Genomic DNA, 27716 nt, shown 5'->3' with positions numbered 1-27716 from the left:
GGGCCTTCCCAGCTCTGACCCCTGGGTTCTAAGGGCCCTCCCAGCTCTGACCTCCCGGGTTCTAAGGGCCCTCCCAGCTCTGATATATTCTGTTCCAAGAGCCCCTCTCAATTACAATGTTCTCTCTTCCAAAGTTCTTTCTGACTAACATTTCCTTGTCCCAAGATTTTATCTTTTTCAGTTGAAGATCTGTCATGGAGTCACGGGCTCTAGGGGATGGTTAAAACCTCAGGGGCCACCTAGTCCAGTTTATGGCTGAACACAAGCATCCTTTCCACAGCATCTCTGACAAATAGTCATCCAGCTTCTGCTTATATTTCCTCAGTCAGTTAACAAGAATTATTAAGTACCTACTAGGTACCAGGCACCATAGTAAGCAATGAGGCTATAAAGAAGAGAAATACATATTCTGATGGAGGAGACAACATGCGAACAACTATATACAAACAAGAAGTCTCTGCAAATTGGAGCTGATCCCATCAGGAAGGCTCTAGGTGTAAGGGGGTTTGGAGAAGGCTTCTTGCAGAAGGTGGGATTTTAGCTGGGACCAAAAGAACCCGGAAGGTAAAGATGAGAACAGGGAGCCCTCGGAAATGCCCGGAGTCAGATGCAAAAAGAGTGTCTTGTATAAGAGTCAGCAATGGGACTGCAGACTACTTGGAAGGGAGTAACATATAGAGGAAGACTCAAAAGGTAGAATGAGGGGCTTTAAAACCAGAGAATTTTCTATTTGATTGTGGAAATGATAGGGAGCTTATGGAAGCAGGGTGAGATGATCATCCCTGGGCTTTAAGAGCACTTTGACAGCTGAGTGGGGAGAGGCTTGAGACAGAGAGACCACTGCAATAACCCAAGTAGGAGGTCACGTACCGGGCTGGTGCAGTATCAGAAGGCAGAAGGGGGCAAAATCAACAGACACAAGGAAAAGCTGTGAGATGGGCAGAGAGAGTGAGTGGTTAGGGATGGTGACCCCAGTGGAACGGGGAATAGTGATACCCTCAACAGTAATAGGGAATATAGGACGAGAGAAATGTTTGGGAGGAAAGATGATGAAATCAGTGTTGGACCTATTGAGTCTGAGATATCCATGGCAGCCAGTTCTAGTTTTTAATCAACAGTTGAGATGTCAGGAGAGAATTTAGGGTTAGATAAGTAGATTTGAGAAGTGAACCACCATGAGAACTGTGAGATCATCAAGTGAAATTGTATGAAAGGAGAAGGGAGTCCAAGACAGAATATGGAGGAAGCCCCAAGGGATGAGCCGAATGAAAACCAGGCCAGGAGACTGAGAAGGAGTAGTCAGACAGGTAAAAGGAGAACCAGGGGAGAATAATGTCATGAAAACCTAGAAAGAAGCAAGTAACCAGGAAAACAAGGTGATCCACAGTGTCACAGGCTGGTGAGGGCAGGAAGAGTGCTGGATTAGGCAAGTAAGAGACTACTGGTTACTTGGGAAAGAGCCATTGAAGGTGGAGATCAGTCTGTAAAGAAGGAAGTGAAAAGGTGTGGAGACTGACCATAAATGGCCTTTTCCAAGGACTTTAAAAAATTTCAGGAGCAGGCTGAACTTCCTGATATTGCGCAAAGCCATGAAGGCAGTCGAAAGGTGGTGTGACTCCCGATTCCTTCCATCAAGCATTTATGGAGGTCCTGTTAGTGTAAGGGCGATGTGGGGCAAAGGGGAGAGAGATGGCTTTGTCTCTTGGTTCAGATCCCATCTGGGACACATTCCAAGGTAAGGCACCACCTCTGGGTGCTCCCCACCCCTCTGCTCCCCCAGGCAACTGAGACTGCACTCTACAGAGCAGTCTACCTACATTAGTGACTGGAGTTTCCTGCATGGATGAAATCACCAGGAAAAAAAAATGGAACAACAAATCTCATTGTTTTGTATTTATCTTTATCCCCAATGCAGTCTCAATAATTAAGGAAAACACCTTCTCCTGGGAAGATACAAAGTGTGCTCTGATAAGTAAAAATACATGATTTTAAGGACAAAACCCTAATTTTGTAGTAGAGGGGTGGAGAGGGAACCAGAAAAGGCCTCATGTAAAAGGAAGCACTGAAGCCATAAAGGGTTACAACTCCCTCCACTTGAGGGGAACAGTAGGCCAGCTGTGGTCTGTCCAGGGGAGGCCGTCACCTCCTTAGTCCTGGAAACCATGATTCTCTCAATGAAGCTAAGGATAGTTTTCTTGGCTGTTTTAGTATACTTATAATGAAATCATAATCCACTAAGACCTCAAGATCTTTTTCAGAGCACTCATGTCCTCCTCACTTCCATCTTATACTTTTTGAAATGGGTATTTTGAAGCAAAGTATCTGAGCTACAATTCATCCACTATTAGTTTTCATTGTTAGATGTGGCTGCTTGTTCTAGCCTGTCCAGATTGTTAGGAAACCCCACTTATCCCTCCCAGATTTGGGTCCTCCCACTCAATTTGACAATCATGCTGTCTCTCCCTTTGACCAAATCATTGATAAAAGTGTTAATCAGTACAGGACTAAGTATTGATCTAGGAGATATGATCCATTAACATCCCTTTTTCTAAGCCTCACTATATAACCAGTTCCAGCACTTAGCACAGTGGCTGGCACAGAGTAGGTGCTTAATAAATGCTTATTATTTTATTGAATGAATTCATCTAATAGCCTACTTCTTTCCATTTTTTCTACAAGAATAGAATAAGAGATCCTATTGAATGAATGACTAAGATCTTGGATAGATTGGATCTAGAATGTTCCCCTGATCAACCAGTTTTGTAACCTTGTTAAATAAGGAAACAAACTTAGTATTTCATCCTGGATAATGCCAACTTGACTCTGTGTGACCACCAGTTTGCAAAGTACTTTCTGAGTGTTATCTCTTCTGGTCCTCACAATAACTTAAAAAGATAAGGAAATTCAGATCCTGAACTAAATAGTTTGCCCAGCTAGTAAAAGTCAGAGGCAGGAAGCTAGCTCTGGTTTCTAGCCTGTTTTACTAGTCCATATGGCCTAGAAGTTTGCTAATCACCCCTTTAATTATATATTTTAGATTTTACTACCAAACAAAATTAAGCTTATCTGCCTAAAGTTTATCTGACCACATTTTGCTCTCCTTTGAAAAGCCAAAACATGGAGTCACTTTTCCCAGTTCCCATTATCTTCCCATTCTCCAGGATTCTGACAGTGCCTTAGCTACTAAATCTGTCAGAGCTTTGTCTCCAAAGATGTCATTTACCTGGGCCAGGTGACTTGGATTCATCCAGGGCTGCGGTCTTAGGTTTTTCAGGATCCAAGAAAACCCAAGACACTTAAGGCCCAAAGCTTCACCAGCAGATGTTTTCATTCCACAGACTGGGCCACATAGAGAGCTGTTTTGTAGAGACAATTTTCAGGTTAAACATTAGTCAAACCTTCATTAAGCCACAATTAGCACGGTGAAAAAAGAAAGCTAATTCATGCCTCCTGGAGTCAAAAAAAACACAGGGCACAGCTGCAGGGGCAGGGAACACCTCCTATTGGGGAGGTCCTGGAGAACACAGAATGAAACAACTCCTTCTTGCTTCCTAAATAAAGCCCAAGCTTATTAGTCTGTCATTCAAGGCTCTCCATGTGTCCTCCCAGCCTTAGCTCTTATTTCTCCTCTTCTCGGACTTTGTGCTCCAGCCAAATGGAGATGTTACACACATTACACCTGGCAGGCCTCCCCACCACCTGACACTTGTTTAATTAATTAACGAATTAAGCAAATCATTTATTTACCAGGCATTTATCAAGTGCCTACTACAGTCAAGTACTGGGGATAGAAAGATAAACTGTACCAGTCTGCCCTCTGGGAGCTAGCATTCTGGAAGGGATGGGAACCAGGATTCACAAGAGGAATGAGTCAAAATATATAAAAAGTAAATAAAAAAGTCAATTTATGGCAAGGGAAAGCATTGTGTAGAAGGAAAGCAGGGATTCCAGGAGGAACTCTAGAATTTGACAATCTCATTGGGGATATAAAGAAGCAGTCACTTGGAACATAACCAGGGGGGCTTTGCCCAGGCCAGTAAGTGGTCACACTTGTATGCCTTGAAACCTTGCACCTGCCTGTACCATGCTGCCCTCCCACTTCCTCTGTAGGGGTAGAGGAGGAAAAACTAGAGACAGGAACAGGTAGAAATTAAGGAATGGGACAAGTTACCTGTGCTGTCATGTCACCTAACCCTGTCTTCTGCCATCCCTCCTCCCACCTCAGGACTTCCAAGGCCTTAGCTGTTCTCTCATCCTGGAACTTCCCTGTTTGAGCCCTTCTTGCCAGGGGAAGACTATCCCTGCCTTCTTCTGTTAATGACTTCTTTCCCAGACCTTCATCTTGGGGACTGGTCTTATTTCAGACCTCCCGGCTCTGTTTCTGACACCGAAGACATTGCTTCCTTGTCCCTTTCCTTTCAGTTCCCTTTTTTACTTTAATTTTTCTCTACTAGAATTTATTTCTTGAAGGCAGCCAGGCATACTGTAGATATTTAATAAATGTTTCTTTCCTTTCCTTTTTGAACCTAAGTGAAAAAATTTTGATTTATCCTGCCTATTAGATGGATATTCAGTCTCCTGGATGTGAATCCTTTCACTACCTTTCCTCTCCCCATCCTGTATGATTCTAGATGTATAACTTTCTAAAAATCTTTGTATGTACAATCTAAGGTAGTTTAAGACATAAGAGGCTGCTGGGTCTGGTGGAAAGATTGCTGAATCTGGAGACAAAGAACCCTGGTTTAATACTTCACTCTGATACTACTTGTGTGATCTTGGATACGGCAAATTATTTATTTTATTCTCATCTATAAAGCTAAAGTGATGCTTTGAAGTGATCTCCAGGAGATCAATGACCAAGAAAGAAAAAAAGAAAAGCTCCATACTCATACCTGAATATTTATAGCAGCATTTTTCACAGTAGCAAAGAACTGGAAATAAAGAAGATACTCACAGATTAGAGTATAGCTAAACAGGTATATGAATGTAATATGATCAATTAAAAAAAAGTATTATCACTATATCCATGGAAAGAACTAAAACATTGAAAATGAATAATGCAAAATTATACATAACAAGTTTAGTCTCAGAGAAGAGCTGTGAGAAGACATTTTTCTATTCTTTTCCAGATGTGGGAGATTCACACAGGGATGTGTGGGTAAATGTTTAATAACCACTTCTCTGGGAGAAAAAAGCATGCAAAACATATTTTAAAGTCTAATTTAAATTATTAGCATTTTCTCCATCACTTTCTTAAGTCTAGATAATCAACAAAAAATAATTCAAGTCCTATTTGGTAGGTTGTGGAATTCCAAGGTATAAATACTTTTAGTGAATATTTAACAATTTGCCCTTTTTATTTGGTATGAGCTGGCTCCACAACACCCTTAAGGCTATGGGCACAGAACGTTGCATATAATATCATAATTTTTCCAACATATTGATTTGTTTGGTTGTTCCCCCCTCCCACTCCTTTATTCTTCTTTAATTTTGAAAAATTATTTTTTGTTATATAGGATAATTCTTTGGGAGAAAGGAAATGTGAGTTATTAGGGGGAATCTAGGTGATGCTAAAAGCAAAAGCAAAAGATATTAATAAAATTTATTTTTAAAAACCATAGGTATTGGATTAGATTGGCAACTGGTTGGTGGACTACATTTCGACAAGCATTTATGATGTGTTAGCTGGTATTGTGTTAAGCTCTGGGGATATAAAGATGAAAAGATCCCTGAGAAAGTCCCTGCCTCAATTCTAAGGAGTGGGAGAGATGGAAAGGGGAAATCTGGATTTCTGAGGCTTCTATCACCTCAAGTGTCAGGGGAGCTTGCAAAGAATACAAAGTTTAGAAGAGATAGACAGACAAGTAGAGGAGACAAACAGTCTTTTTCCGACACAAAGAAAGCAGTATAAGTTGGGGTATTCAGGGAGGGTTTCCCAGAAGCCCTAGCACCCCCAGAATCTGGTAAACTAGACTGGGCAATACTTCATCATTTCAACAGCCCTAAACCAACTTGTGCCAGGCTTTCTACCTCCCAGTGGGTGACTCTGGCTGGGACTGGTGGTTTCCAGTCTGGCTCTGGGTCCCCTCTTGCCAGTTGGGTCCTCTGGAAGCCAACAGCCCCCTGGGGGCTCTCTAAAGCAAAGTGCAGGATGTGAGAGGAGGGAAACTGTGTCTGGAGGGGAATGACAGGGCATCCCTCGCATTCCTGCGATTGTTTCATCGATAAGGTATGTTTGAGTAACCTCTCCAGACTCATTTGCCACGAGCCCCCAGGCACATCTGGGCCAGTCCAGCCTCCCTCTTTCCTCCCAACCCTCCCCCATCGCTTTCAAATTAGAACAATAGAAAATGCATCATTTAGGTTCAGGTCAACTAGAAAGCACTCTATACTTGTTGATTCATTAGCTTAAGAAAACAGAAGGGTTTGTTCCTGTTGGATCTGGTTTGCCCATTTAAAAATATATATATTTTAATAGTTTTTATTTACCAGATATATGCGTGGGTAATTTTACAACATTGACAATTGCCAAACTTTTTGTCCTAATTTTTCCCCTCCCCCCCATGGCAGGTTGACCAATATATGTTAAATATGTTAAAGTATATGTTAAATACAATATATGTATACATGTCCAGTCATTTTGCTGTACAAAAAGAATCGGACTTTGAAATAGTGTACAATTAGCCTGTGAAGGAAATCCAGAATGCAGGTTAGCCCATTTAAAAAAAAAAAACTTTAGTTCAGTTAAAAAAAATTAACATTTGGGGTCAATTCAGGGCTTAGTCAATTAGGGCAGTTTATTCTGAGATTTTTTGTGTTGGTGGTGGTTTGTTTTTGTTCCCAGTTCGCTTTGGTTCAAGGCCTTGTCTGAAGAGCATTTTGCCTTCACTCGGTGTCCTGGTTCAGTTGAACACCCTGTAGTGCTGCCTGGAAACTAAAGTGAGGTGAGGATGGCTGTGGAATCCAGGATGGGCCCTCCTGCAGGGCTACTTAGTAGGGAAAGCCAGAAGTCGGCTCTGGAAAGAAGAGTGCCAAGAGGCAGGAAGTTACCCCTTCCCGAGAACGGCTGAAGATTCGTAGAACAGTATCAGCCCTGGGACACATGTTGGAACGCTGAATGACAAAGCTCAGAGGGACTTTAGAACCCAGTGTAAGATCCCCAGCATAGAATGTCAGAGGGGCCTTGGAATACAGGATATTGAAGATGGAAGGGACTTAGAACGTGGAATATCAGACATGGGAACATCAGAACACCAGGACGGCAGAGCCGGGAGAGATTTCTGTTGCTCTTTCCCTTTCTTAGACTTATTTGCCTTCTTATCCCAATTCCCAAGAGGAGAGGGCCAGTCTTTTCCCTAATTCAGTGAGCACTGATTAACAACTATTGCACAAGGCCGGGGGTACAGAGAGAAAACCAGGATAGTTCCAGCTCTCAAGGACATTTTAGAGAGGGAATGGGGGGGCAGGAGCGGAGGGGGGGAGAGAGCACCCACAGCTAGGGCAACCCAGCGAGGCTTCCCGGAGGAGGGGGCTCCTGAGCTGGGCCTTGCCGAAATCCGACTGTTCCCAGCGGCCGAGATGGGGAGCTGGGGCATTTCAGGCCGGTGCGGTGACAGCCCGTGCCCCATCGGGCTTGTTTCCCCCCCCCCCCCCCGCCCCCGGAAGCCCCCGTTCATTCCAGGGAGCACCGAGGGCTGTGCTGGGAGCACCGAGAGCTGTGCTGGGAGCACCGAGGGCTGTGCTGGGAGCACCGAGGGCAGTGCTCTGGACGAGGGCGATACTTTCTAAAAAAAGGAAGGGTGGAGGAGGCAAGATGACTTCGCAGCAAAAAGCCACAGACAGGAAGGGACTGGGAGTTAGCGGGCTTAAAGCATTCCTGGGGGCTCGGTCCCGCGGGCGGCGGCGGAAGGAAAGGTGGAGAAAGGAGGGCGCGCTGTTTCTTCTTCCTCGGACAGGAGGGGCCTCCCCAGACATGAGGTCACCGGGCACAGCCCCAGCGGCTGCTGCCGAGGGAAGGGCGGGCGCTGCAGTGAGCGCAGAGCTAGGCTCCGGGCCGTGTGGGGAATTTCCCTTCCACTCCCCGGGGAGACACCGCAGGAGAGCTCCCAGAACTGGCTCCAAGACCGCCCCCGAAGCATCGCCCACCCCTCCGTAAGCGCGGCCGCTCCCCAAAGGAAGCAGAGGGGAGCAGATGCTCCGGGAAGCGCCTGCGAGCCAGATTGGCCCCGAAGAACAATAGAGCCCGAGCGCCGGCCCCACCCCTTCCTCTCCTCTAACGGGGATGGGGACCGGGAGGAGAGGGACCGCCGCCGGCTCCCGGGTCCGCTCGAGGGGCCACGCCCCTTCCCGGGAGAAGGGAGCTGGGGAGGAAAGGAAGACTCTCCCCAGAGCCCCAGCTAGAAGCGCCCTTTCCCTTTGGGGGAGCATCTCTCCTCTCTCCCATCCTGCTCTACTCCCGTTGTACTCAGCCACAAGTTGTACCCCTTCCTACCCGTCACCAAAATGTATGAAGTCTACTGTGTGCCGGGCGGCTGTGCTAAGGAAGGCGGGAACGGGCTTTAAGTGCCTACTGTGTGCCGGGCGGCTGTGCTAAGGAAGGCGGGAACGGGCTTTATTAAGTGCCTACTGTGTGCCGGGCGGCTGTGCTAAGGAAGGCGGGAACGGGCTTTATTAAGTGCCTACTGTGTGCCAGGCACTGAGCAAAGCGATGGGGATACAAAGGCGAAAAAGCGTCCCTGCCTCCGAGGAGTCCCGATCTATGGCGGGAAACGAGATAAATTGGGAGTAGTTTAAGAGGGAAGGCGCTGAAATTGAAGGTGGGAATTAGAGGAGGAACAGGTCTGAGAAGGGAAGGAGAAAGGGCATAGACAGAGACAGAGAGAGACAGACACAGAGACAGAGAGACACACAGAGAGACAGACAGAGAGACAGAGAGAGACAGAGAAACAGAGAGAGACAGAGACAGAGAGAGACAGAGACAGACATACAGACAGACGTAGAGAGACACTCAGCGCGCGCGCAGGCGGATCCTGTTTTTCCTTTGGCTTGTGTTGTATTCCCAGCGTTTAGCACAAACCGTGGCACATTGTAAACCCTTCATAAATGCTTGTTTATTAAATAAAGGACCTTATTAAAGGTGTGGAAAAGAGAATAAAGGAAGTGGGAAGAGCAGAGGGGGAAAGGAGAAGGAGGTAACCTTGGGGAGGAGGAAGAGCAAAGGGAATGGAGATTGAGAGGGGTAAGGAGAAGGGGGTAGATGGGGGCAACTGGAGCCGAGAGGAGACGGAGGGGCGGGAACGGGGGCGGGGCGGAGCGTGGAGAAGATGTGGGCGGGGCGGAGGACAGGGGAGGAATCAGAAGGAGGATGGGGCGGGGCTCGCAGGAAGCTCGGCGCGGGGATAGGCGGAGGGGCGGGCGGCACGAGGCGCATGACCCCGCCCTTGCCAGCCGTTAGAGTGTTCACTAGCGCCGGCCACCGCCTCCTTTTCAGTCGCGCTGGGCAGGCGGAGAGTCGGGTCACTCCATTCGCGAGCCGGAGCGGCCGGAGGAAGCGCGAGAGCCAGAGCGAGCGCGGGAGCTCGAGGGGTGGAGGCGCGTCCGGACCAGTAGCCAGCAACCCGAGGGGAGTCGGAGCCCGGCCATGGCGCTGTCGATGCCGGTGAACGGGCTGAAGGAGGAGGACAAAGAGCCTGTTATCGAGCTCTTCGTCAAGGTGAGGAGCGCCTGGGACCCGACGGGAGGGACGGGCGCGAGGCACTCGGGAGCGCGGGACGGAGCCGGCCCATTGTCTCTGGCGGCAGCAGCCCCGCGCTGCCCCGGGACACCCCACCCGACTCCCGTCCTGCCGCCGAGCCTGCCCCGGGGCCGCGTCCCGCAGCTCTCCCCTTTAAGGACTGCAGACTGCCGGGAGCCCCTCCGGCCCGGGGGCGGCCGGCACCTTTGTTAGAGCGTGGAGAGCGAGCGTTTGTGTGTGTTTGTGGGGCTCGGAGGGTGTCGGTACAGGGAGGCGCCTTGGAACTTAGAATGTCGGAGCTGGGAGGGGCCTCAGAACGGGGAATGTCAGCGCTGGGAGGGCCCTTAGAACGTGGGATGAGAGGCTGGGAGGCCCTAGAACCCAGGTGGTCAGAGCCGGCAGGGCCCTTAGAACCCAGAACTTCCGAGGTGAGGCGGGCTCCGGCACATGGAAGCGGGAGGGGCCGGCAGGAAGCTGGAAGCTTAGATTAAAGTTGAGAATTTGACAGAATGAGAGATTAAATCATGTAGCCCTGGAAGTGGAGGGCCCGGGAGAGCCATTATTCCACCTTTCCCTCTTCCCCATTGGTACGTGTTCACCCAGTGACCTTAGAGATGTCAGTGACTTCCCAAAGTAACAAGATTAACCGGTGAAGGTGAGATTTGAACTCCAGTCTTTTGGCACTTTCCACTATGACAGGGTTGTGAGGGAGGCTTGTGGGTGGGTAAGATTCCATTGGGAGTATATTGTGGGGATGTGAAAAGCTTCTGGGTAAAACTGTTCCCTTCTCCCTGTCTGGGCTTCTCTGGCTCAGTTCAAGTCCAGCCTCAGACACCTACAAGCTGACTAATCACAGGCAAGTCATTGCACCTCAGTTTGCTCAACTGTAAAATGGGCTAATGACAGCCCCTACCTCGCAGGGTAGTTGTGTTCAGTTCAGATGAGAGCTCTGTAAAGTGCTTGGCGCGTTGTCTGGCACGGTGCTTTCCTTCTTTCTCTCCCTTCCCTCTGTTCTTCCAAGAACCCTTCTGTGTAGATTTCTTCCCTAGCTTGCTAACTTTTCCCTCCGATTAGAGGATTTCCTATGGTCTTTAGCCAACTCTGAGCTTCTTCCTCCTTTGTGGGAAGTCACCGAAGCTATTTATCGACTGTTCCTTTGGCGGTGGAATCTGGAGGGGCTTAAGAAAGGCACAGACGCAGTAACATCCAGACAAGGCACTTATGAGAAGAGAAATGTTTTCTGAGAACAAAACATTTTAGAAATGACAATCTAGTGCAAAGATTTTCAGGGTTAAAACTGAATTTTAATCTACTCTTGATACTTCATAGTTGCCTGACTGAGCTAAGTCATTTGACTTCTCCTTATCTGTCAGCTGGGGATAAATGCTGCTTCAAACCTCAAATGCGATAAAGTGTGTTCAGAGTTTTGTTGGCCCTAAAGTTCTATAAAAATGTGCTGTGAGTCATAGCGTTAGGAAAAAAATTAGTAGCTTCTGTATTGTCCTATTGAACTAATTTGGCTGGCTGGGATTAAAATATAACTTTGAAAAATTACTATAAAAATGATTCCCTAGCCACTGGAAAAGATAATAGAACTTTCCTAGTTAATTCTTGACCATTTGGTTTTCTTCTTTCTCAAACATTGACTATTTGCATGATTCAACATTTTGGCCACCGTACCATGTGTTGCTGTCACAGGACCAATTGTGTGTTGTCTTTTGTTTTAGTAGAGAAATCGTGATGACAAAAACATCCACAGCCACTGTGGATGGGTTTTTTTTTTTTTTTTTTTTTTACTACTATTCTTTTCTTCCTTGTCACTTCACAATATTTTGCAGTTTCTAGAATACCAAAATAACTATTCTCTCTCTCTCTCTCTCTCTCTTTCTCTGTCTCTCTGTCTCTCTCTCTGTCTCTCTGTCTGTCTCTGTCTGTCTCTCTCTCTGTCTCTGTCTGTCTCTGTCTCTCTCTCTCTCTCTCTGTCTCTGTCTCTGTCTCTGTCTCTGTCTCTCTCTCTCTGTCTCTCTCTCTGTCTCTCTCTCTCTCTGTCTCTGTCTGTCTCTGTCTCTCTCTCTCTCTCTGTCTCTCATAGCTTGATATTTGTACTCTAAAATAGAGGGAGAGAAATTTTATAAATGTCCAGGTCTGTGGTCATCCTCTTTAAAATATTTGAAAAATTTTAACCTGGTTCGTTAAAGAACAGAGATTTTTAGATGTTAACAACAATTAATTCTATATTCACTCATCCAGCAAACTTTTATTAATGACAATCAATTGTATATCAAGCTGTGCTTTAGGCCATCTTAGAAGGCAAATGTAACACTTAGATAACTGTTTCTGCACCTCCCTGAGGCGTAGACATGAGCACAGCTTACCTTAATATATGATAGGTAAGTTCAAACCAAATGTTATGAGAAAATAGCTAGGGAGAGTTTTATAGAAGATGGCCATCATCACTTCAATGACAGCAAAATTTGAAATTTTGAATTCATATTTCTCTGTTTCAGGAGTTTTCTGAGTGAAACCAGGGAGGGGTTGACTTGGGAGAGAAGATGCTATTTTTCAGGTGATATAAAAGATCCTCAAATGGAAGATTTTCTTTTAGAGATTCAGAGAAAGACCAGCCAGTTAAGCAGCACTGAGGTCACTCCATGGTCTTGGAGGTATTTTCAGTGGCAGTATTCCTTTCAAAAGGATCTAACATTAGGAGAGAAGGGAATGTTTGGAGGGCAGGGACACTTTCTGAACCTTTACTCTCCTTGAGTTCCAGAAGCCTTGTTTTAAATTTGGCAATTTTCATTGAATTTATGTGTAATTTAAATCAAAAGGGAAGGATAGATGGATAGAGTTGAGAGACTAATTTGATCATACTTGAATTACCTTGCTATGGGCCAATCAACCTTCACAATTTTGTTAGTTAACTTGCATTTCCTGTGTGTCTGGTTCTTTTCTACTCTTTGAGATAACAAAGAAAGGTAAAAGATAGTACCTGTCTTCAAGAAGTTCACATTCTAATGCATGAGATTATATGCAAACAATTTGTCCACAATATATATATGCTAGCTAGCTGCAGGATTATCACAGAGGGGAATGCTCTAAGATGAGAGGACTGGGGAGGATTTTTGCAGAAACCTTGAAGGAGGAGAGATGGGGATGGACAGAGTGCATTTTAGGCAAGTATGTATGTTGACAGCCAACAGGAGCAGTTCAAAAACCAGAAGGAACAGGTTATTATTTTTTTCCCCTTCAGATTCTCTTTTTAAACCCATATGGGAAATATTTGAAGTGGTGGTAGTAGAACTATTTAAGTAAGTAGAATATTAATCTTTTCTCAATAGTATTTTCATTTTTCAATTATATGTAAAGGTAATTTTTAACATTCTTGTGTGTGTGTGTGTGTGTGTGTGTGTGTGTGTGTGTGTGTGTGTGTGTGTGTGTGTAGTGCTGTATTCACTTAAATCATCTAACTGCATGTCAACATTAATTTTTCTAAGATTTTGAGTTCCAAATTTTTTTCTCCCTAACATCTTCCTTACCTTCCTCTCCAAGACAGCAAGCAATCTGATATAGGTCATACATATACAGTCATTTTTAACACATTTCCACATTAGTCATGTTGTGAAGGAAAATAACAAAAGGGAAAAAAAGCAATCCAAAAAAGATGAAAATACTATGCTTCAGTCCACATTCAATCTCCATATTTCTCTCTCTGGATGCAAATGGCATTTTCTATCCTAAGTCTATTGGAGAAAGAACTAAGTCTATCATAGTTAATTATCACATCATCTTGCTGTTACTATATACCAGTGGTCCTCCAACTTTTTAAATAGGGGGCCAGTTCAAGGTCCCTCAGACTGTGGGAGGGCCAGACTATAGTAAAAACAAAAACTCACACTCTGTCTCCGCCTCTCAGCCTATTTGCCATAACCCTTCCGGCAGTAGTTTGTGTAAGTCTTAACAGGTTTTTCTGAAATCAGTCTGCTCATCCTTTCTTATACAACAAGAGTATAAAATCTTTTTAAAAACAGTGAGGGTGGAAGGAGATTGCTGTTAACTTGTTTTACTCTGAATTTGTAGCAGAATATTATTATTGATACTTAAAGCATCTAACCTAGATGAAATAGATTTAAAACTTTTTTTTTTTTTGGAAGAAAGATTAAAGATGTTTGAATAACCTGTATAGAACAGGAAAAGACACTCGATCTGGAGACAGAAAATATGGGTTCTAGTCCTAGTTCTTTGTTATTCATGAGGTTGGTCAAGATATTTTTCTGAGGCCTTTTTATAAAGTAAAGAATAATAATAACTGCCCTTCCCAGGTTGTAATTTATTGGGGAATCACCAGGTCAGTTCTGTAACTGCTAGATAAATGCCACCTATTTTAATATTACAAAATAGATTAGAAGACTTCAGAGCTCATTTAGACCAAGCTCCTTATTTTTATAGGCACAGAAATTGAAACACATTGATAGGAAGTGCCAGGCATCATGTTAGAATCAGGAGGCTCAGAGCTGGAAGGGGTTTCAGAGGCCACTCGATCCTATTCCCTCATTTATTATGGAGGAGTAGACCCAGATAAGTAAGGTGAAAAATCACACAGCAAATCAGCATCAAGAAGGAATGAGAGGCATTTGGATTCTGTGCCTCCTTCTTTTAAATCTGTGTCTCCAACTCCAGCCTTTTATTTTTATATTAATGAATAAATGAATGAAAAAGGATTTAGAATGCCTATTACATATGTCAGACATTTTGAAAGTATATATTTTATTTTCTTAAATATTTCCCATTTAGATGTAAAACATTGACACTCATTTTTAAAAAATTTGAGTTCCAAATTCTTTCCATCCTCTTTCCCTTATAGAACATATTTCCAATATTAGCTACATTGCAAAAGAAAACAGATAAAAAAAAAGAAAAACGAAGTTTAAAAAAGTATGCTTCAGTCTATATTTAGGGTTCATCAGTTGACTCTCTGGAAGTGGAGAACGTTTTTTATCTTGGGTCCTTTGAAATTGTGTTGGATCAGTGCCTTTATTAGAGTAGTCAAGTCTTTTACAGTTGATGGTTATATAGTATACAATGTACTATATACAATGTTTCCCTGGTTCTGCCCGTTTTCACTTTGCATCAGTTCATATGTGTTGTCTTCATCAGAGCAGCGAAGTCTTTTATGGTTGATCTTGTATAGTATGGCTGTTACTATATACAGTTATTGTATGAGAGGTCTAATCCCTGTTGTGTCCTCCATCAGCAGAGCCCTCATTGGTTACAGGATCTCTGAGTCTGGAGCATCCTGCATGGCCTGGGAGAAACAGGCCTTCCTGTCACTGAGTAATTTGTACTCTGCTGGGGAGTTAAAGCTGGATGGGCAATAATCCCTGGAATCATGTAAGTCAATGGGCTTGACCCCTGGGCCTGCCAGGCTCATGGAATTCTGCAGGCCTGCATGCACTCAAGGCCCTTCACCTTCCTGGTTGTCCTGCTCTGAACATTCTTCAGTTTATCAGTGTTCTTCTCCAAACATGAGGCCCACCGCTGGCCCAGGAACTCCAGCTCAGGGTCTCAGAACGATGAGGGTTTTGTCTGACAGCCATGTGTCTTTTGCACCTCAAGATCATGCTGGCTTTTTGGGTTGCCTGAGCTCTTGGTTGATGCCTGAAGCTTGCAATCCACTAAGATCCCCAGCTCTTTATCTACAGATTAACTGCTGTCTGACCAGGTCCTCTCATCTTTTACTTGTGAAACTGAGTTCTTGAACCTGAGTGTTGGATTTCACATTTATCCCTGTTGATTTTCATCCTAATCAGTTAAGCCTGATTTTTTTGGATTCTACTATAATTGGCAGTGTCTTCAACTTTGTGTCATTTGCTGAATTGAAATGCAGCCTGTTCGGGTCTATTCTGATCATTGATAAAGACCATAAACAATGCAGGGCCATGCCCTGATCTTTGGGGTCTGCCACCAGAAACCTCCTATCCACTTATAGCCCCAAGATTGGAGGCTTGGAAGTACTTTTAAATCTTCCTTCCTTGGCACTTCTGCCTTAGTAACATCTGCATACAGCCCCAGGTCAGGCACTCATTCCCTCTTCCTGGGATTATTGTAATAATCAGTTGTCTCTTTGCTCCTCAGTTTATCTTCACACTGCTACCAAAAAACTTTCCTATCACTTCTCTGCCCCATGGTGTCTAGGAAAAAACAGACTCCTCAGCTTGGTATTTAAAGCTCTCCAGATCTGCTTCCAACATACTTTTCCAAATGTATTTCATATTTCCCCCTGCATACACTGCATTCCAGCCCAGTTAGCCTAACTGCTGTCCCCCAAACTCCTCATTCTCTTTCAGCCACACCTCTTCACCCCATGTCTAGAATGCATTTTCCTCCCTGCTTTTCAAAAACCTGACTCATTTAAGGCTCAGCTTATAGGCCTTCCCTTGTGGGGAGCCTTCCCCCAAATCAGGGGATTCTACATTCTCCTTTTCCAAATTATCTCATTTTTACTTCTCTGAATCTGTATGATTTCCCTTCATCAGTAAAATGCAAACTCCCTGAGGTTAGAGACTTTGCTTTTTTATCTTTATGCAGTCAGTGTGTGGCCTGCATTTTATGTAGTGTATGTGCTTAATAGATGTTTGAACTAAATTGAACTGAGTGCAGAGGAAGAGGCAAACCATTCAACAGAAAGAGGAAAAGCAGAGAATGGCAAGGGGGGTAGCTCTTGACATCATACAGAGGCAGGAAACTGTTGCAGAATTGATAGCATGGAAGGAAGAAGGCTGAGTATGGGAATGATTCAAGATTTTGGTGCCATTGAGATGGCTATTTATAAAGTGATGCCATCAGACTTGGAAAAACCTTACTCAGAGCAGGCCCAGCACTGCGTCCTCAGTGGGATGCAGCTTCTTTCTGAATCCCTTTCCCCAGGCTGTCCTGGTCAGGAGCAACTGGGACAAAACAAATGGCCTGGTTGAGGTCTCCATAATGAGGGACTATAGAAACCTCCTGAATGAAGTAACTGAACAGAAAACACCTGGACCAGTGGCAGAGAATGTTACCTTGGGTCAGATTGTTACTGAACTTTCATTCAGGCTTCTAAGCTTTTGTGCTCCTTGTTCCCCAGTTGCAATGGTGAACATCTTGACCTTTTTTCCTTTTGCTTGGTCTATCATTCGAGACTTCCCAGTGGTTTTTTTGATGGAGGTAAAGTTCAGGATTGGTTTTTAAAGGTGAGAGAACTCAAAGGAGAAGAAGCCAGCTGTTTCTTATTCAGTTTACAATGAATTATGAATTCAAATGTTGCAGAATTTCACCATTAGAGCTGGACTGACCTTTAGTGGTCTGTTGCTCTGACTTTACAGATGAGGAAACTGAGACTCAGAGCCATGACAGTGACTTGCTTATAAGTGGTGAGTTCATTCTGAGTCTTGGAGGCAAAATAAGTGAAAAATTTGCAACTCTCCCCTAATGCCCCTCGCCCCCATTCTATTGAACATTTCTAGTAAAAGGGGAAGTAAGAGGAAAACCTGGATCTAGTGTGCTGAGGGTGACGCCTGATCTGCCCACTTCCTGTGCTGTTGGAGCTGTGCAAGAGGGACTTAGAAAGACCATAAAAGGGAATTGCATTAGGCAGTACAGGAAGTGATTAAGGCATGAATAAAAATTTCTTCCAAGTAGGAGGAGAGTCCGGATGGGTTTGGCAGTTCTAGAACTGAACCACTAAGCAGCCTTGCAAAGCAGGGAAATAGCTGATGGAAAATAGCAGCCAGCAGCCAGGGCATGACATAAGTTTCTAGTATACTACTTCTATGTATTTAAGTAGGTGTTACAGTGGATAGAACCTAGGGAGACTCATCATCCTGAGTTCAAATCTGGGCTCAGATACTTCCTAGCCATGTGACCCTGAGCAAATCATGTCACCCAGTTTGCCTCAGTTTCCTCATCTGTAAAATGATCTAGAAAAGGAAATGGTCAACTACTCCAGTGTCTCTGCCAAGAAAACCTCAAATCTTAGCCTGACTCCTAAATCTTACTTTTTGCCTTGCTTCATTTTCTAATCTGAAAATTATCTCTGGCCTTAGGCCCCTCTTAGTTCCAGGCACTGGTGATGGGAATGACAATTAGCCCTATTTGAGTCCTCTTTCTGCTCTTTCTTCATCCCCTTTTTCTCTTCTGGTGCATCTAATTGCAGCCTTGTGAGAGTATTGCTAATGACAACGAAGAATGCTACTGAGAAGGGAGGCCACTGGGAAGCTGGAGGGCCTCAGGCCGGACCATGATGCTGTCCAGCTGCCCTGAGGAAGCTGGAGAGTGGCCCCTGGGGCCTCTTCCCTCCTCAGCACCTTTATCTCCAGTGGATTCCTGAGGCTTCCAAGCTGCCTTCTCGGCCCTCTTCAGAGGGGCTTGCAAATGGCTCTATTTCAGTCAGTTAGAGACAGAGGGGGCACAAATATGGGGTGAGTTGCTCCCCTGCTACTCTTTCTCCTCCTCCTGATTGTATTGGCCTAAAGGCCAGTACTCTGTAATCAAGTTAGACCTATTCACTAGGAGAGATTCAAGTGCCTTAGAGGACAGAAGTGGGTGGAATAAGTGGCCCTTATGAAAGGGGCTGGTACTGATCTTGTGGAAGTGCTTTCCCAGGGAAGCTTTAGGAGAGATAATGATGCATGCTTTTTTTGTCCCACTGCACCCTTGTGAGGAAGAAGGCATTCCCAGTCTGATTCTTGCCTTGGGCTTGCAATGGGCTAGGCAAAAAGTCTCAGTCTCACAGTGTGAGAATCAAAGAGGCTATGTCAAGGGCTTAGCCAGTCCCAAAGGTCACCTGAAGCCTTCTTATGACCTCCCTGTCCTTGGAGGACTCTGTGTGGAGGTAGGCTTCTTGGAAGGTTCTTTCTCAGCTGTGACATGTACTTTGAGGGGCCTTTGAGGTCCCTTTGATGACCAGGTTTTGTGAAACTGACCCACAAATGCAGCTGTGTTGGCCATCTATCTGTCACTGGGGTATAGAGTAAATGAGGAGGGAAGGAAGGAGTCTGAACTGTGAATGTGAAATCTAATGATTGGAGGGATGTTGAAGGAATACAGTTTTTTTAAATGGCATCTATTGGAGGATTGTAGACTTAGGGTAAGAAGGAGTATAAAAGGTAGTTTAGTCAAGCCCTAGTATTTTATAGATGAAAAGCCTTAGGCTTAGAGAGCTTCAGTTATTTCCTAGTGTTATGGGTCAGGGAAATGGGAGACTTGAACTGGGGTAGGATGGAAGGAGGGATCAGGAAAGAAAGATTTATGTGGATTTTTGCTAGTATAGGAGTTTACTTCTTGAGATCAGGAACTAATTTTTTTAATCCTTATATATTTGAAGTCCAACTTGCCCATAGCAGGTGTTTAGTATATATTTGGTTCAGATTGTATTAGAAAACAGAGTCTTAATATTGTAATTTTTATTTGACCCCTATGTTGACCAAAGAATTGGCCTAGAAGTATGAGTTCTGGCCACTAGTTAGCAGCAGGAGGAGGGAGAAAGGAATCATCTAACCTCAGCTACTCCTTTATTTTACAGATTAGGAAACAGATGTAGTGATGTGAAGTGACTGAGCCAAGGTGACAGAAAGTAACAGAGCTGAGCTTGCAGTCCAGATCATTGACTCTAAGAAGCCAGTGTGCTTTCTTCTACTCCCTGACCCCTGGGCTTCAGTTTCTTTGTGCCCAAATGAGGCCCTTGAATGACATAGTTATCCCTGTGATCCCTTCTCCCTCTGAAGACAGATGTTAGCGGGGCCAGAAATGCAGAAGGGATGCCCAGCATTGCTGGTTGTACTGGTAGACAAGTCCAAGATGGCAAACAAACCTTCTTGGTTTCTTTCCCCCAGTTTAATTATGGGAAGCCTGAATTTTAAAACCTTTCTTTTGGCCCCACTCTGATTTTAGTGGTATAGGGGATTCTTCTCTGGCATGTCATTCACACCTGACAGGCTCAGGGTTGCCCGAGGACTTCCAACAGGTTAAGTGACCTTCCCAGGATGCAGCCAGAATGTATCCGAAGCCTGTTATCTCTGTCCCCACCTGCTGCCTCTTGGCAGTTGGGCTAACTTACCTTTTAATTACTGAGTTTCATATTGGCTCATCAGATCTGGCTTTCCCTGGAAAAGTAATGTCAGGTTCCTCTCTGCTTTCTAACCTGGGCACAAATATGTAGCATTAACCGAAAGTTTACTTAAAATATTGGAAGTCTTCTCTGCGTAGGAGTGAAGAGAGAAAAGCAGCCAACACCTGGGAGAAGGGAAGAGCTTGGTTAGCTATGGGATGGTGGCCTGCTCAGGAAACGAGCTCTTTCTTCTCTCCTCCCCCACTAGTTTGGATTTTGTGAAGTATATTCTAATATTTTCTGGGTTGGATGTTCTAATAAGCTAGAAAAGCCACTGACCTGATTTGATCTTTTCAAGAAAGGGACAAATTGGCTTATTTTGTGAAATCTGGCAGCATGCAACATGGGCCCTGTGGTTAAAATTAAGGGAGAGCTGGAGGTGTCAATCCAGCCTCTTTGTTTCACACTTTTCCAGGATCTCCTCAAACTGTCATTTTGTGTCTTTCTTTTATGCTAGTTGTCTAATTGTTAGCATGTTTTAGTTCCCTTTTACTATGCTGTGAACACCTTAAAGAAGGGCTAAGATGGTCAGTCATTTCCATCTTTGTTTCTTCAGTCCAAGTGAGTATAGTGGGTGATTAATAAGTATTTGAATTTAATGTGAACAACTGTATAAAACCAGCAAGTACAGGGATCACCTTAAGACCTGAAACACAGTCAGTACTTAACAATTGCTTCTCGAATTATTTAGACTCCTTAGAGTTCATCCCGTGAACGGAAATTTGGCTAGATGAGGAGAGGAAAAGTCTTATTTAGTCATTTTCCTTTTTTTATCTAATCAACTGATTATTCCACCAAGAATTTTAATCTTTTGTTTAAGGATGAAGCCTGCATATGAAATGGACGAGTAGGTAGCATTCAATCTTCATATTCTGAGTTTTAGGTGTGTGGCCACAGACTGACTCTATGAGTTAGAAGGGAACTTTCTAGGCCATCTCAGGCAGTCTGGACAGGAGTTCATTCAGCATTGTCCTGACAAATGGCCTTCCAGATTTTGTCTGAAGTCCTTTGTTCTTTTCCAGCTGAATTACAACACCTTGCTTTTCTCATGTTTAATTGGCTATGAAAATGGAAATACCAGCCTGGAAGATGATTGACATCTTTTTTTTATTATCCCAGGAGAAAGGAGAGTTAAAGCAGTTCAGGATCACTTTTTAGTTAAGGTCTTTACAGGCGCGTTCTTCGTTCTTTGGGCAGCATAATTTCACTCCATGAGAAACAAAACATATAATGTCCTAAAACCAAAAAAAAAAAAAGCTTAATGGCATGGTACAAATATACCAACCATAAATGTCTGGCTTCACAGGATCACAGATTTCAAGCTGGAAGAGACTTCAGAGGCCATTGAGTCCAACCCCATCATTTGACAGTTGAAAACATTTCTACTTAAGTGGTGCCGAACCAAGTTCAAGACTGATTTTTATTTAAACTCAATTTAGTCTACCAGCATCAGTTTCATAGGTTGCCATGTTAAAAAGCAAAAACAAATATCCTTTGGACTCAGCTCACATTCTGCCTTCTGTAGCAGAGATCTCCTTCCACTTAGCATCAGTATCTTGGATAGCCTAATTGTTTCCAGGGTTTCTGCCCTTATAGTGTCAGGCTCAGCTCGGCTGTTATTAGATGATTAATAAATGCTTGTTGATGAACTTCTCTATCATGAGCTCAGATGATGGGTAGCATTTGGGCAGATATTGGGGCCCTTTTCTCTTGGTAGGGTTGGCTAGAATTTGGGGTACTGACCTAGCCTTTGGAAGTCAGTAGGGGTGAATTCTCCAACCTGTATTGAGGACTGTGCTCTGCCTGGTCTCAATAGGTGTCCTCTCTGAAGTTAATCTGCCTGAGTGTGGCTTCTGGACCGCTCAGGGATGTTGGCAGAGGTGGCCCACCATCTTTACAACCCTGGTCCACTTTATTTGTTTGATTTTGGGGGGAGCAGGGAGAGGAGATGGATCCAGCTGGAACCTTCCATGAGGAGACTCCTTGCTTCCTTTGCCTCTTTAGGGAAAGTTGCCTGGGGTCCTGAGGAATGACTTGGCTGGGGACTCAGTGTCCTGGTTTGAAAGAGTCTGGACTTGAATCTGTTATTAATTTCCTCTCAGTAGGAGCTTTCAGTGAGGGACTGTCCCGTCCCCACTAGCCACCTCCCCCCCATAAAATAAGTCAAACAAGGGTCGTGAAGGTGAGTGCTTTGTGATCTCTGGGAGAGGAGCTGGGAGCCCACATCGCAGACTCCCCACCTCTGAGGAATCTTGTTTTCTGTTACCGATGTTTTTAAAGTGGTTCGGGCACTGAAAGGTTCAGCTGCTTAAGGCCCTAGTATGTGTATATGAGCCAGGACTTTAACCCCTTCCATTTCTGCCCTCTCATAGTACGCATAAAATACACAGTAATTTTTTGGTGGAAAAGAATGGCAGCTAGTAGTGGTCAGGAAAGATCTGTGTCAAAGCTGGCATCTGGGCTGAGTCTGCAAAGGCGGCCTCCAAGGTAGGGAAGTGAAGAGAAGCCCAGTATGGAACCTGTTTCTAATAGCTAGAGGGCTTTTGTTCTGAGCCCAAATTCTCTTAACTTCTCTCTGCAGATTCTGGTTTCTCTGGGACCAAGGAGAAAAGAGTACATTCCTCCTCTTCCACAGGACAGCTCTTCAAATACTGGATTACAGCTATCATTCTCTCCCCCCCATACCTCCATTAATCCTGAATAACACCACTTCCTTCAGTTGATACTTTGATGGTTCTTCTTCAGTCCTCTTTCCTTCCTGGTTGTCCTCATGTAGACATGTTCCACCTTGCTGATATCATTTGTCCTGACTACCTGAACTGGACAGCATACACGATTACTCCTTTCCTTCATTCTGGATTGTTCTTAGTTTTTCTTGACTTCTAGATTGTATCATTCAGAAGCAGAAACTTTCGATGAAATCTAAGGCCTCCTTAGCTCTTTTGGCTACCTTGTGGTGCTATTGATATCATACCAAGCTGCCTTATTTACTTTTTCAGAAGTTTCCTTGACCTAAAAACTGGGAAGGGTCATTCTCTTTGGTCAGGTTTAATTTTTTTTCCTCTAAAGTAAAATCCCATTTCTTCTCTTGTTTATTACTCTTAGGTGAAACAGGGAATGTTTGGTCCTCAATCTTTGTATTTCCAAGGGTGACATGAAAAGATATACTTTTTTTTTCCTTCTTTATTGCCCCTTCTTTATATCAGGTGCCTTGGATCAGGGAAGGATATGGTAACTTAGTAAGGAAAGAATCAGCTGAATTGGAAATGATTTATCCAAGTTATAGAAATGACTTCTGCTGAAATTCTCATTCTGCTATTTGTTGTCAGTTTAAATTGTTAATCAAATTTTGGCTTTTGTGTCAAAAACAATTGATAATGGCCACAGACACTTAACACTTACTAGCTGTGTGATCCTGGGCAAGTCACTTTAACCTCAATTGCCTCAGCAAAAAACCCCCCAAAATTAAAAAAAATCAATTAATAAAACCTCCCCTCTATTCTCTTCGCTACCTCCCTTAGCTGGTAACATATAATTGTGATGTTGTAGGCTTAATGTTGAATGGAAAAGAAGGGAAATTATGGCCTAATGAATCTGCTGTTTTTGTAGCATTTATCAGAGATAATATTCTGGCCTGGTGCTGTTTGATTTAAAATCTTAAGAGCTATCACTACTTCAGAGATAGAACTCATTTATTAATTTAGTCTAATTGCTTTTGAAAGCATGGCCTAATTACCTCTTCCACCTGTGATGCTGCTGGAGGTAGGGCTCTTTTCAGGCCCCTTGGGCTTTCTCCTGAGGTTGGTGCCAGGTCCTGCTCTGGAAGATAAGCTTATCGTGGGAGAATGGCATGACACAGCCTTGTCTCTGGGAGGGCTCTTAGTCTTAGGATAACCTAAGAACAACATCTTTCTATACCTTAGAAATGACACTTGATCATGACTTAAATGAATCTGTTTGACATGTTATATATGTTGTCTTGCTGGCACCTTGGCAGACTCCTTTTTTTATACTAGCTTTTTATTTTTCAAAATACATGCAAAGATAGTTTTCAGTATTCACCTTTGCAAAACCATGTTCCAAATTTTTCTCCTTCCCTTCCTCTCTCTACCCTCCCCTATATAGCAAGTAATCCAATATAGGTGAAACATGTGCAATTCTTCTCAACATATTTCCACATTTATCAAGCTGAACAAGAAAAATCAGATCCAACAGGGAATAAAATAAAGGAAAAAACAAGCAAGCAAACAACAACAAAAAAAAGGTGATAATACTATGTTGTGATCCACATTCAGTCCCCATTGTCCTCTCTCTGGATGCAGATGGCTCTCTCCATCAAAAGTTTTTGGAATTGGCCTGAATCATCTCGTTGTTGAAAAAAGCCAAGTTTATCAGTTGATCATCACATAATTTTGTTGTTGTTGAGTTCAGTTTTCTTGGTTCTACTTAACTTCTCTCAGCATCAATTCATGTAAGTCTCTCCAGGCCTTTCTGAAATCATCCTACTGATCATTTCTTACAGAACAATAATATTCCATAACCTTCACATACCACAACTTATTCAGCCATTCCCCAACTGATGGCATTCACTCAGTTTTTAGTTCCTTGCCATTACAAAAAAAGAACTGTTACAGATAATTTTGTATATATGAGTCTTTTATGATCTCTTTAGGATACAGATCCAGTAGAAACACATGTTTTCATCCTTAAGAATTTTCAAGCCAGATTTTGAACTCCAGTCTGGCATTTCCATTGTATTGGGCAGCCTCGGTCTGGTTTTTCACTAAACTTAAGATGGAAGTTAAGAAGGGGAAGTTTTTTCTCCAGCTACCTGTTTTATCCTGAATGGATGGATTTCCTTTAAACTTGGACATTTTCAATGCATTTCTCACCAGAGTGAAACAGTGGGGTTAGAGCAGAGAGTTTCTTTAATGGTGTCATTCCAGTGGGGGTTGGGGGAGAGGGAGAAATCATATGATCGTTTGAGAATTACTGCTTGAATGTGCTCATTAACTTTGTTTTGTATTGGATGCCAAAGCAAACAGCTGAGCAGGAATTGCATAGTGATTTGTACAGTTTAGGTGATGGATGAGTGTTTGTCTTAATGGGTTTGAGTCTAACCCAAAGGGTGATGGGGGAAGGGAAAGGAAAATTTCTTTTTCTGCTTGTCCAGATTATCTGCCAACCTTTGAGGTGAAGGCATGTGGGTGGACGGAAAGTAAGCCACCCAGCTGCTCCCTTGTGTCCTGTTCTTGCCTCCCTTTGCTCCAAGGCCAGGGAGCCCAGAGTCAGCTCCATCTTTCCTTGCATTAATGCAGGTGCAATGAGGAAGGTGATGATTCTGGTCAGACCTCTCTGGAAGCACAGTTTATAGACTAGCAGTTTTAGCAAAGGGTGGCTGGGATCAGGAGAATTCTGGAGAGGACCTGCTGGAGTGCCTGGGAATGTCCCCTCTGCAGGCAGGAGCCTTGACCAGAGGCAGGAGTGCTGTCTCCAGGCTTGGGAAGAGCTGTGGGTAGGAGAGGCCTTCCCTTAAACTCCTTCTGTCTGGCCCCAGAGGCTAAAATTGACAGGTGGGAGCTGTCTCTGCAGCAGATTTGAGTTCAGCCCTTTGGGACGATGAGAACTGATCCAAAGTTGAATGGCATGGCTTTGGGGAGGCCAGGGCAGGACTATGGGACCTGCCTGGTGAAGGGGGATGATTCCTCCTGAGACACATTGTGTGTGTATATAACATAGAGCACATATGCCCGCATGTCTATGATATTGGCTGTGGTATAATGTCATGCGACATGTTTGTGCCCGGATCTATATAAACTCAGAGAGCTCCCAGTCCCTTCCCGTTCTGAGGTTTCTGACTTGTTCTGATAGTGAGAATGAGCATGGCTGTTCCTGCTTACCAGAAACAAAGCACCCTGTGAGTAATGGAAAAAAGATTGCTCTGACCAAGGAGGTTGGAGCTCTTCTGATTGGGCCTTGAAGAATGAGTGCAGTTTGGCTGCCTGGAAGGTGGGCATTGTAAAAGGCCTAAGCAAAGATTTGGTGGCAGGAAAGCACAGGGTGGAGTAAACAGTAAGTGGTTGAGTCTAGCTGGAGCACAAAGCACAGGATAGAGTGTGGAGGGGAGCCACGGGTGTGATGGACCCCACAAGTCAGGGGCCACTGGATTGTGGAAGGCTGGAGGTGGCAGCCAAGGGGGTTTGGACTATGGAGCAACTTCACTTTTTTTAGTAGAATCATAATATGATCTGTGATCCAATGTGTACTTAAGAAATTACTGTTATTAAGAAGTAAGAATAAGGAACAGAGATCTGTGGTGTAATATAGACTGTACTGATGTGAGGGAGAGCCTGGGGGACAGGGTGATTAGTTAGGAGGTTTTTGTGATAGTTGTGTGGTCTGGACAGTGATGGCAAAGTTAAGCTAGAAAGCAAGAGAAGGGATGTGTAAAGGAGAACATTTTCAGAAGTTGCGATCACTATCATCAGATGTGGTCATCAGGGTCATCAGATAATGGGCAGGTGAATGTTGTTATTGAGAAAATTGGAGAAAAACCAGAGAAGGAGTGACTTTAGAAGCAAAGAAGCTCATTTATTTAGAGTTTGAACACCTGCCTTGTGTTCTCTCCATGTGGGTATAGAGCTGGGAAATAGAGCTAGATGTTTCTGATGTGAAGTAACATCTGTGATCCCTGTGGGGGATCAATAAACTGAAAAATATTATACAGACTTACTGATTGCTCATTTCTCTGGTAGACTGGATCTGGTGCTATACAATGATTTGTGAAGCTGCAGAAAGGGGCCTGAGTGAAACAAAGGCTATCTTGGAGTTGACTAGTCTGTACTTTACCTGCACTTTGCATGTGGGATGACTCAGGAGAAAATTTCCCAGAGAGGATATTTTTTGTGGCAGTATCACAGCTCTGTGAGTTCTTTTGGGCTGCAACTGGAAATGAGTAAGGAGCTTCTATTCAGGATTGGAACAGATTTGAAGGCTCAGCACAGATAAATTCCGTGGTTTAGTTTTGCAGGTATTGCTGACATGTGGTTTGTAAACTCTGACCCATCTGGTGCTTATTAGATTGCTTAGGAAAGCAAGTTAGGTTGGAGCTTGCAGCCTCTGCCTCCTAGATCAGCTGAAGGATGGTTCCTTTAGACCTTGGAGCAAGAGATGAAAACCCTAATTGTTAGTAGCAGTTTAATCTGCTCTGGAAGCAGTTTTCTCCTAATGAAAGGAGAAAAGAAAGAACCCTGGTGTGTTCAGGCTTGCCTAGTGGCTTGCTTGTAGCACTTTGGAGAAATAACAACTCACATTTCTACTGGACTTGAGAGCTCCAAAAAGAGCATTCCTGTCTCCCTTCCGAGGTAATCAGGATGGTTTACACAGGCAGACACTGAGATTTGGGGAGAGGAAGTAACTGTGGGACTCCGCCCAAGTTGTCATAGTCCAAGCTCAGTGTCCCTTACCTGGGTGCTCTAACAGTCCTCCCTTAGCTGGGCCATTCTGGAAGCCAGGGCTTTGGAGCCAGGAGATGGGCTCTAATTTATGAGTCCCCCATAGGGGCTTCAGGTACCTCATCAGTGAAGCTCTGTGAACCCCGAGCCTCACTTTACTTCTCAGAGTTGTTCTTAATGGGTCCAAGTGAGGTCATCTATTGAGAACATTTTGTTATAAACATGATATCATGATCATAATATCAGTGATATCATGTCATGCCATATGGCACCTGGTGGTGATAGTCCTCATGGTAAAAAAAAAAAACATTGGATATATTGAGTGAATTGTAATAATATAGATTTATTTAATGCTTTTTTTCCTAAGGTGCTCCAGGCATTTAAAATT

General features: G+C 44.0%; 1 protein-coding gene across 1 annotated transcript in view; it reads left to right on the top strand.

Annotated features, from left to right (window-relative positions):
• The first annotated feature begins 9484 nt into the window (after positions 1–9484).
• The window catches only part of CLIC4 (chloride intracellular channel 4), a 75985-nt gene continuing 57753 nt past the window's right edge, over positions 9485–27716 (top strand). Inside the window, exon 1 of the mRNA XM_074305813.1 lies at positions 9485–9712. Within this exon, the coding sequence (XP_074161914.1) occupies positions 9641–9712 (72 nt within the window). The 5' untranslated portion in view covers positions 9485–9640. The remainder of the gene's footprint in view (positions 9713–27716) is intronic.

The sequence above is a fragment of the Sminthopsis crassicaudata genome, chromosome 3, assembly GCF_048593235.1.
Source record: "Sminthopsis crassicaudata isolate SCR6 chromosome 3, ASM4859323v1, whole genome shotgun sequence".
Classification (NCBI taxonomy): Eukaryota; Metazoa; Chordata; class Mammalia; order Dasyuromorphia; family Dasyuridae; genus Sminthopsis; species Sminthopsis crassicaudata.
The sequence above is the reverse complement of the archived record's forward strand: the minus strand, read 5'-3'. Positions and strand labels throughout refer to the sequence as shown.